This window comes from Lepidochelys kempii, chromosome 5 (genome assembly GCF_965140285.1).
Source record: "Lepidochelys kempii isolate rLepKem1 chromosome 5, rLepKem1.hap1, whole genome shotgun sequence".
Taxonomy (NCBI): Eukaryota; Metazoa; Chordata; order Testudines; family Cheloniidae; genus Lepidochelys; species Lepidochelys kempii.
Genome location: NC_136384.1, coordinates 32,300,582 through 32,312,077, shown reverse-complemented (window position 1 = coordinate 32,312,077; position 11,496 = coordinate 32,300,582). Strand labels below are relative to the sequence as shown.

Sequence of the window (11,496 nt, the reverse complement as noted above, 5' to 3'; positions counted from 1 at the left end):
CTATTTGTGCCTCCCTGAACCTACAAGAGCACATCTGGCCTCATGTATCTATACCTCAGTTTTTTGCAGCTGTACCATATATACTGCACACCATCTTGAATTACTGAATTCTATAAAACTCACTGGGAGCTGTACTGCATTGTACAAAGTTGGTCCCCGCAGAACCAAACTGGGACACATTGGTCAGGCAGCATGGGGAAGTCTAAGCAGGTGTTGTTTGTTCTGGATTACTTTGAAGATAAAAGGGACTTCATTTTCCAGTAACATCAGTGTAACACTAAATTTACTATACAAAAGGATTTTTTTTAAAGTTGTATTTTCCATTGGGTGCCACAATAGTAAGGTGCATCTGTATGGCCAACCCAGAACAAATTATAGTCCCTTTAAATGGTATTGATTTCATTAGGGAAAAAAATTTAAAAAGAAAAAAAATCCAAGAATTTGCACCACAAATCATAGTTCTGATGCATAATGCGCATCATGTTAAAAGCTGACTCCTTTAGTACAGGGAGACAAAAAGAAAACCAATTGGCTCCTTTCTGATTATTCAGATCTACTTGCCTGTATCTTTTCTGTATTCTGTGTGCTAGCATGATGGGCAAAGTCTTTTGACTATAATCATAAAAGTGGATTTCAGACATTGGCTCAGCCTTTTATTTCTTTCTTTAATTTATTTATTTATTTATTGGGCTGGAGGTGGAGGGGGATGGTGGAATAAGGTAACAGTGCCAAATGAATCCTTTACCTAGTGTTCAACAACAAAGCAGCAGCTATATTGACATGGAACTGTCACTGAAAAAGTACTGGATGCCCTCTGATGCAGTTTTTAAAGTTTCTAAAGTTTGTGCAAGTTGAGCACACTTTTCTGAGAGCAGTAAAGTGTACAACGGTAGCAAAGTGCATAATACTAATGAAATGTATAATGGTAGGTTTCTTGATAGAGGGTAGAAAAATTGCTTGAACACGAGCTGTGTAAGCAGACTAATACTTTCATACTGATGCCAAAATGTTCTGCCTCCACTATTGCTCCAATGTGCCATATTTATTTCACATGTGGGCCAGACAGACCAAGACACAGGACAACAGTATGGGTCAATTCTGCTCCCATTCATGTCAGTAGCAAACTCCCTTTGACTTGAGTAAGGACAGGATCTTGCCTTAACTTCCAGTGGTCTATGGAGAGGGTTCAGAGAGGAAGGTTACACAGATGATTTCTGTAATATTTTCCTAATTTCATTTTGACTTTATTTGTTTATGATCTGTTACAACTCAGGGGATGGGATCTTTCATCAACTGAACAATACTGAATGAATTCCCATATATCTGAAGTTTGTCTGTTTGTCAAATTTCAGACATTATCCTTGGCAGCTTAGAGACAAGTTTCAAGGAAGAGTAGACTGAATAGATGGGCATTAAATAAAAATGTAGACTGAATAGATGGGCATTTCTTTCATTTCATTTCAGAGAGGGTTATGGTTTATAGCCTGAATTTTTGTATGCGAAACGCTAAAATAAGGAAGAACTAAATCTCTAAAGATACAAAAAGACGTTACAAGTCTTACAAATGTACCTAAGGGCTTCTCATTGACCTCTGCATTTAGACACCTCTGAAAATCCTCACTCCAAAGCCAAATAGTTCCTCTGTGGTACTAATGTGCTGAAGAGGGATGCAAAAAGAAAGCCAGAGGTTTGGGGGCCTTTTGGGGGGAGGAGAGAAATCATACTCCTGTTCCTTCTCTGGGAAACCCTAAGGGCTACTAAAAAGAGTGTCTCCAAACTGTTTCAGAAAAATGAAAAAAGCTAAGACCAAGGTGACAGGTGTAGTTGATGTGATGAAACACCCTCCTCCCCAACCTCCCTTCCCCCCAAAACCCACTGAATGTCTGTCTAGTATTTTGGAGAAACCGCTAAAGAATAACGGAACCTTGAAGACTACCCTGTAATGTCATCAAGGTCAGTGTTAGTTTGTGTTATCTCCCACTTGCAGTTAGTGCTGGACTCCCCAAGGCGCAGTTTTAACTCGTGCACATAGGTAAGTATTTTAAAATGCTTGAACTTTCACATTTAATGTGTGATGGGTTTGCTTGTGCTGGTTCCTCTTTTGTATTCCCCTCTGATTTTTTGTCTCCTTTCAGTGACCTTCCCTCAGCATATCAAAAAACTGTTGAAAAATATAGGCTAGAACAACTACCTTTCACGTACATTAGCCATAAAATTTGTGTTATGTTCCTCTTCCACCTAAATTACTTAAGTGGATAGTATTTTAGAGCAGAATCAGCTGTGTTTTTTCATTAAATGGTCCCTCTTCAAACCATAATTGACCAGTGCTTGCTGTCACAAATAAATGGGATAGCTTTCTTTTCACCCCTTTTCCACTGCTTCCATAGCCTGAGGTAGAGGTGGTAAGAAAGATCTCCCTGCCAATCTATTAAATTTAACAGTGGCCTGAGACTGCATAAATTGACAATCATGCAAGAATTAAACCAAAAAATTAACTTTAACATTTGAAAATATTTTGTCAATATACTTCAAACTACAGCAGCAGACTGGCCTTGCAGACAATGGAAGGAACCAGCCCACAGGGCAATTGCTCAGCAGCTTAGTCCAGGCCTACATAGACACAGGACTTGATCCTTCAATGAACTTAGTGAAGGCAGAGCTTTATGAAGCTGGAGCTGTATTGGCTTCATGGAACTCACTGCTGGAAAAGGGTCTAAATTTAAGATGTTGCAATACTGTGTGTACTAAGTAGCTAAGCTCACTAACATGTATTAAAATGCAACAAGTGCAAAAGGTCTCACATTTTTTATTAAATTGCTTGAAGAACCGAAAGCCAGATCCTGAAAGCCTATGAGCAATGCTTATTTATGCAAGCAGGACCATGAAACTGAATGAGACTATTCAAGTGCTAATATTACTCAAGTGAGTGAGTGTTGAAGGACTGGGCCTTCGAGCAAAATCCCACCATTAAATAAAAATGTAGGCAAAACGACAAAACACACAAAAGCTGAGTGAAATAAGAGAAGATAAAAAGGGTACAACCAAGGGATTTTCATGCTTTCTAAAGCCCACCCCCCATTCATAAGGGACTTTAGGGCTACCCCCCCTAATAAAGCTGCAGGAGCTAGGAAATACTTCTACCACAGCCTACAGCGAGGCAGGAGCAGATGTCATCCCATAGTCCTGATGTAGTAGTGCAGCTCTTGAGATCTTTCAAACAAACCTTCAAGAGGCTGATCTCTCAATAATCACTGTGAACGGACTCTGAGGGGTTTGGTTCATGTGGCAAATAAACAACGTGTGAAGGGTTTGCCCACCTCTAGCATCCAGAGCTCCGTGATGAGGAGCTATATACCATGCATGCCTAGTGTCTGCAGAAACTCCTCTTTTTACCTTTAAAGTTCTCTGGTTGATCGATAATTAGACAGCTGGGGAAGAGGCAACCCTCACAGGGGATAAGTACACAGCAGCTGGGTGAGTGCTTCCCAGAATGGGCAGACAGACACACGTAAACTCTACTTGAGCTACCAGGTGAAAAACAGCAGTGTGGCCATAGCAGCATGGGCAGTGACTCAGGCTAGCCTCCCAAGTATGTACCTAGAGGGTCAGGATTGTATTTGGGTGACTAGTGCTGCCACAGTCACTCTGCTATTTTTAGCATGCTAGTTGGAGCAGAGCTAGTGTATGTCTATCTACCAACACTGGAAAGTGCTCTCCAAGCAGCTATGTAGACATGCCCTTAGATATAGTCTCATTCAGCGGGTGCCCCCAATGTCACTGTCAGCTGGATTTGGTGCAGTAAGGGAATTAGGATTAGAGAAGAGGATGAAACTGAATGCCTAACGTTGCATTTTGTGGTTGCCAAAGATATATAGGTATTCTCAACTGCTGAAGAACATAGGAGGCACAAAAGTTTTCCACATGCCAGAAGCAGTCACAGATACCAAATTCTAATGAATTGAGCCCTAAGAGATGGCATAGCCCACAATGAAGCAGATTATTCAATAAATTAAATGCATTAACATTTTTAAAAGGTTATATTCATTGTTGTAATGTTAAGTGCCTGAGGGAACATATTATAAAGGTATACAGAGTTTCACACAGTGTAGCAGTTAACAGTCTGACAACTAAATGATTATCTCATTCATTTCTTAAGTCATGTACAACTGCTTGGATTTAAATTTCCAATGTCCTTTAAATCAACTGAATTTCCACTTAACTTCAAACGGCAGATAATGAAGACTTTTTTCTTTTAGGAATATCATCCAAGGAATTAAATATATGTCATTAAAATGTACACTTGATAAATTAATGGGCACGTTATTCAGCAGCACCACACAACTTAGTTTTAAACAATATCTCTTTTCTTAGAATAAAATAGTTAACATATTATATAGGTTCATGGAAATTGTTATATGCAAAATATGCAAGATGATCATTAGGTCCCGTTTAGTTTTTTATTTCTTGTCTCATATCATATTATCAAGGTGATATTTTCTCTATCACTTTGCAACCAGATGTGTTAAATCTTGCCTACTGGTCATAATGTATTTATCATTATTATTAAAATAATACCTCATGAAAACATTATGGACTACATGACAGAGCAAAGATAATTTAACAAATATGTTGAGTTATATTATGCTTAACAGTAATTTTAATCAAAATATAACAGCCCAATCCTGTCCCCATTAAAGTTAAAAGCAACACTCTCATTGACTTTAATGTTTACAAGATGGTGCCTTAAGAAATTGTTCTGAGCATAGGCAGCTGTATTAGTAAGTTCAACAACACTACAAAGCAGAGCTCAGAATCATCACTGCTACATCATAATGTTCATTCACTTTCCTTTAGTTGATATAAATTATCCCCCTAGAAATCTGTAGGTTATGACTAGGGCTTTGTTTTTGTCACGGAGATCGCAGAAGTGACAGATTCCGTGACTTTCCGCAACCTCCAAGACTTCTGCAGCTATCAATGTGGTTGACCCCAGGGCTGCCCAAGCAGCTGGCTCCTGCTGCTGGAGCGGCCCTGGAGCCAGCTGCCCTGGCCACTGCTCAGGTGGTCCCGGGCAGTTGGCCCCGGGAACTGCCCGAGCAGCAACCAATGCGGCTGGCCCTGGGGACTGCCGGAGCAGTGGTCCCGGGGGCGGCCTCTGGCAGGGGTCCCAGGGTGGCTGGAGCAGCCACTGTTTAGCGTCCCCCGGCAGCTGGTGCCGCGGGCCCCCCTCAGCAGCGGGCTCCCAGGGCACCCCCGTAAGCATCCTCCTAGGGTGCCCCCCAAGATTTAGTCAGGGGTATTTATAGTATAAGTCATCGATAGGTTATGGGCCATGAATTTTTGTTTATTGCCGGGCACCCTGTCTATGACTTTTACTAAAAATACCTGTGACTGAATCGTCGCCTTAGTTATGGCCCTTTCTATAGTTTGTGATGGAGATCCTGCATAAAAGCCTATCTGCAACATGTCAAGCATGCCAGAATATAGCCAACTAGCTTCCATTCCCTGAACTCATGCTGCTGATTACCAATTTCATGTCCTTTTTCCAGCCACAGAACTGACAAGAATTTTACCCAATAAAATGATGTACCTGAGAGATACTGCGTTAGGCCCATAGATCTCTCTCACTGCTGTCAAATCAGCTTCCAGCTGTGGGTGCTTGTGAAGTTCTCCATCGTAGTTAACCTGCAGAAAAATGTAATATGGGGGGTGTTTTTATTTTATTTTTTTTACTAGAAGCAACATTTTCATAGTATTCTAAGTGCAATGTGGTAGTGTTACTCAAGTCGTTTCGTGAATTTCATCTGGTCTTTTCTCTTCTATTGTTCGCCTCCATGTTCCATTGATGGTATGTTTACCATGGTACTTTACCAAAACACAAGCTGCTGTTAAGGCCATATGAAAAAAAGAAAGGAAAAAATTGACAATGGGATTTTTGTGAAAAAAGTGAAAGCTTCACTTTCAATATTTCCTTTTCTATGAAGATAAAAGTCAGTCTGTTGGTGAGTTTATTTGGCATCTTAGCACTTGACCAATTTCATTTTTTTCTGGTGAAAAACAAACTGGCTGTGCAACAGGAAAGGAGGAACTTATTTGCAAAAATTGTGTAAAATTGGCAAAATTCATTCCAAGTTCAAATACAGGCAGAGCCACTTCATTGTCCTCCTTCAAATTCCTCCTTCAAACTCTCCTTTGGCATGATGCCTACAAAAAACTTGAAAAGGCTAGGCCACTCGCATGCTGAGACCACTCTCTATCATACTGACCCATGTTGTCTCATTGTTTCCTTGTACTCCCCCTTCTGTCTGTAACTATCTGTTTGCTCTTGTTTTATGCTTAGATTGTAAACTCTTTGGGACACAGACTGTCTTTTTTGCTGTTTTTGTAGAGTGTTTAGCACAAGGAGGTCTTGGTCCCTGACTCAGGTTCCTAAGCACTACAGTAATACCAGTAGCAGAAGTAGTTGTAGTAATAATAATAAATATATCTTATCGAAAAATCCTATTGAATTTAATAGGAATGAAATTTATGGGGATCTATAGAAACTACCCAAAAATACAGTATGAAATCTTGGTCTCACTGAAGTCCTCCTTTCTTCCTAGATTTGTATAACTCTACTTGCTAATATTTCTCCAATCTAAAACCACTTCATTTTAAAAACAAAAATATAAACTGATAAAAAGTCACATGAGACAAGGAAATCAATCACCTCGAAAATAATTAATTAGGGATATAGTATATAATTTTCAAAAGCACTTAAGTGACTTAGAACTCGTCGCTTTGTTATTATTACTGATAGCCTACAACACCATAAACCATATAGAGAAAAGTGACATGACCCAAGATAAAAAGAAAAGGAGTACTTGTGGCACCTTAGAGACGACCAAATTTATTAGAGCATAAGCTTTCGTGAGCTACAGCTCACTTCATCGGATACATACAGTGGAAAATATGGTGGGGAGATTTTATATACACAGAGAACATGAAACAATGGGTGTTACCATACACACTGTAACAAGAGTGATCAGAAAAGGTGAGCTATTACCAGCAGGAGAGCTGGGGGCGGGGGAACCTTTTGTAGTGATAATCAAGGTGGGCCATTTCCAGCACTTTACAAGAACAGCAGGATGGGAAATAAACAAGGGAAAATAGTTTGCTTACAGACAGCCCCCCCCCCCCCCGAAGCTGAAGCAAATACTCACCAGCAACCACACAACAAAAACACTAACCCAGGAACCTATCCTTGCAACAAAGCCCGTTGCCAACTGTGTCCACATATATATTCAGGGGACACCATCATAGGGCCTAATCACATCAGCCACACTAGCAGAGGCTCATTCACCTGCAAATCTACCAATGTGATATATGCCAGCAATGTCATATGCCATGTGCCAGCAATGCCCCTCTGCCATGTACACTGGCCAAACTTGACAGTCTCCACATAAAAGAATAAATGGACACAAATCAGACGTCAAGAATTATAACGTTCAAAAACCAGTCGGAGAACACTTCAATCTCTTTGGTCACTCGATTACAGACCTAAAAGTGGCAATTCTTCAACAAAAAAACTTCAGAAACAGACTCCATTGAGAGACTACTGAATTGGAATTAATTTGCAAACTGGATACAATTAAATTAAGCTTGAATAAAGACTGGGAGTGGGTGTGTCATTACACAAAGTAAAACTATTTCCCCATGTTTATTTCCTCCCCCGCCTCCTCTGCTGTCCCTCAGATGTTCTTGTCAACTGCTGGAAATGGCCCACCTTGATTATCACTAAAAAAGGTCATCCCCCCCAACTCTCCTGCTGGTAATAGCTCACCTTTCCTGATCTCTCTTGTTACGGTCTGTATGGCAACACCCATTGTTTCATGTTCTCTGTATACATAAAATCTCCCCACTGTATTTTCCACTGTATGCATCCGATGAAGTGAGCTGTAGGTCACGAAAGCTTATGCTCTAATAAATTTGTTCGTCTCTAAGGTGCCACATGTACTCCTTTTCTTTTTTGGATACAGACTAACATGGCTGCTACTCTGAAACATGACATAACATGACATTTTCCTCTTGAAAATGTATGAATAATATAGTAGGAAATGTATCGTTGCACACCTCCATTGCATATAGAAACAGCCAATGGAAGTTTAAGATCATAGAACAAAACTGATAGTTTGGTTAGACTGTATGAGGTCCAAATAAGTTATATTTGTCTATACTCTATAAGGATCTACAATATATCATTTTAAAGGTACCAGGTATTGTCCTTTAGGAAAAAATACTGTAATCCATAAATATTTTTACAGTTATAGTGAATGCCTATAGATGGTGTGGTCACATTGTATCCTGTTACTCTAGTTTAAATCTGGAGTAACTCTACAGAAGTCAATTTCCCCAGATTTGGACTAGTACAAAATGAAATGAGAGCAGAATTTGGCTTTGTCTCACAGAGAAAGGCAAAGAATGAAGCACTAGAGTCCAATTCTGCCCTTAAATATCCATGTAGACTTCCCACTGACAACGCTTGTTACACAGGCTTAACTGATGGCAGCACTGGGCCCTTGATTTGTACATCATATGTAGTAGGATTCTAAATCTGAGATTCAGTGGTCTGTATCAAGTCTGGCATTTAGAGATGTGTATTTCAACTGAATTAAACAGTACTCATCTGATCCCCCTTTATAAGTGAAAATTAGCCAATGATAATTTGACCACATTTGGAATTAATCAAAGAATCTGAAGCCCATCTGAAACCCACCAATGTAGCAGCAGCACAGGGTTACCAGACGTACTAAGAACATTTAGAAAAGGGAGGGATCTGAGCTAGTGTATCACTGACTTATTCTGGTCAAAGCTGGAAGGCGTAGCTCTGGAAAGAGTCTTGTTCTTATCCTCTATGATGCAGAAGCTAGGTCTAATATAGGGAAGGGAAAAAGGATGCTGTTGCTGGGGTACTGGCATTTTGCTAAATCAGACAGAATCAGTTGTCAGGGAGAGGGTGAGTAAGGTGAGGGTGGCAGGACTGCCATCCCTACACATCCCCCATCAAGAAGTAAAAAAAACTAGGACCCATCACTCTCTCAAGTTGCTGACATAATCATAAGCTCATCCTTTATTTTTTCATGTTAGATGAGGGAAAAACTATCTTTTTTAAAAAATAAAAATTCCGACACCACATATATATACTCCAGAGTTCTCAACCAGTGGTCCAGCGCCCCCTAGGGGGCCACAAGCAGGTTTCAGAGGGTCCACCAAGGATGGCCAGCATTAGACTTGCTAGGCCCAAGGGTAGAAAGCCAAAGTACCAACGCATGGGTCTGAAGCTCAGGGTCCCAAGCCCTGCTACCTTGGGCTGAAGCTGAAGCCTGAGCAACTTAACTTTGCAGGGTCCCCTGTGGCGTGGGGCCCCAGGCAATTTCCCTGCTTGCCGATGTAGGCCCTGGCTTTGATACACAGAAAAAGAGTTGAGGCAAAGGTGGGTCGTGGAATTTTTATAGCATGTACTGATGATTATGGAGTCCTGCCTTATGAACAGAGAAGGGTGATCATCCTGTGAATCACAACATACTTGACTTGCCATCTTTTTTCTCCCTATTATATCAAGCATCACAAAAATCTGTCCAGAACAATATGTGGGTTGCCTGGCTCCCCAATATAATGCTTCCCCAAACAATTTCTGGCAATGGATGGCTAAGGGCTGGAAAGGGCAGCAATTCTGTGTTCCCCTATTGGCAAGGAGGAACACCATATTAGGATCATATAAGGTATTGCCCATCCCTGTGATACAACCCTAGCCACATTTATGAACGTGCAGAAGTGAGTGGCAACTTTGATTAAAGGCAGAGGTTTTTTACAACTGCATTTGCAAGTTTACACCGTAAGAGCAGCATGAATAAGAACCAAAAGCAATGCTAAAAAAAAAAAAGGAGTACTTGTGGCACCTTAGAGACTAACCAATTTATTTGAGCATAAGCTTTCATGAGCTACAGCTCCCTGAAGCTCCCTGTAGCTCACGAAAGCTTATGCTCAAATAAATTGGTTAGTCTCTAAGGTGCCACAAGTACTCCTTTTCTTTTTGCGAATATAGACTAACATGGCTGTTACTCTAAAATCAATGGTGTTATTGTTCCAACAAGAGCTGATCTGCTGTTATCTTCTGCAAATGTACAAAGGGTAGAGATTCAAAGGAAGAACTCATAAAGACTCTCACAGAGAGCAAGTATAAGAGTTAAAGGTCCCAAAAGTAAAAGGTCTGATAAGTTTGCCATATCTGAAAGGCTTGTCTCCACATTTAATCTCAGACATGATACAGATTTTTTTTGTCCCAACATAACAACAATAGGTAAGAACTCTTAAAAAGAGTTCAAATGATTTAGGAAGATAACTCCTAAATCCCATTTCAAAGAGGAGTGCATCAAAGCACATTAACAAACTGTGCATCAGCAGTGTTCACACAGACAATTAGTCTGCAGCAAGCTAACACAGGGTAGATTCACACCCCACCTTGGCATGATCGAATTCTTAATGTAGACAAGCCCTCATTCCCACTGAAAATTAATAGGACTTAGGTGCCTAAGTCATTTAGCTACTGTTAAACTGTTTACTCAATTTATCTTTTGCAGAAATTTTATACAGGTGATGCAAACCTTTCCACTATGGACTGAGACACTATGGGCATGTCTACACGTAGTACAGAGCTGCAGTGGCGCAGCTGTACTGATGATCTAGTGAAGAGGCTTCATGCCAGCAGGAGAGAGCTCTCCTTTAGGCATAATAAAACCACCTCCAGAACAGAAGAAGCTATGTTGATGGGAAAAGCTCTGTGCACACAAGCGCTTACGTTGGTGTAACTTATATCGCTCAGGGGTGGCTTATTCACACCCCTGAGAGACATAAGTTATGCCAACATAGACTGTAGAGTAGACATAGCCTATGTCTTTTCTTTACCACCACTCCCAAACCCTTTCCTCTTTCCTACTTTCCCTTTTTCTCACAATCAAGTCTCTCATTGTTTCAGTTGTCACCAGTTAAAAATGGCAAGATTATCTTTGACTAGCAATTTCTTCTCCAGTTGTATTTCTCATGTGGTTAAATTGGCATTTATCACTTTCTAAACAGTTTGAGTATCTAGAAAGAAAGGATCAGGCAGACATTAAATTAGTCCAAACAAAAAAGGGCCATGTTTGTATAATTCAATGACTGTGTTGAAAAAAAGATGTAGAACCAGAAATTATTGAACCAAAATTGGTGTATCAGATATTAGGCATACTCAATAGACCAAATAATGAGGGGATGTGCTATTCCACTAATCACTGTCTTTTTTGGGTTCTTAAAGATAACGCCTTAAGGAGAAGAATACAGAAGAACAGATGGAAGCTACTGGCATGAGTGTCACCATTGGCTGCCACCCCTACCATCTCCATCACCCCTACCAAAGATCTTCTTTGTCTTAGTCCTGATGGCCAAAGAGAGGGACACAGATAACATTGCCACCTCTAC

At 40.4% G+C, this 11,496-nt stretch overlaps 1 protein-coding gene across 2 annotated transcripts in view; it reads right to left on the bottom strand.

The window, feature by feature from the left end:
• PARP8 (poly(ADP-ribose) polymerase family member 8) overlaps positions 1–11,496 on the bottom strand; it is a 166,657-nt gene that overhangs the window by 73,790 nt on the left and 81,371 nt on the right. For both annotated transcript variants that reach the window (XM_073343909.2, XM_073343910.2), the window contains exon 7: positions 5,591–5,685. In XM_073343909.2, coding sequence (XP_073200010.2) covers positions 5,591–5,685 — 95 coding nt within the window. The remainder of the gene's footprint in view (positions 1–5,590; positions 5,686–11,496) is intronic.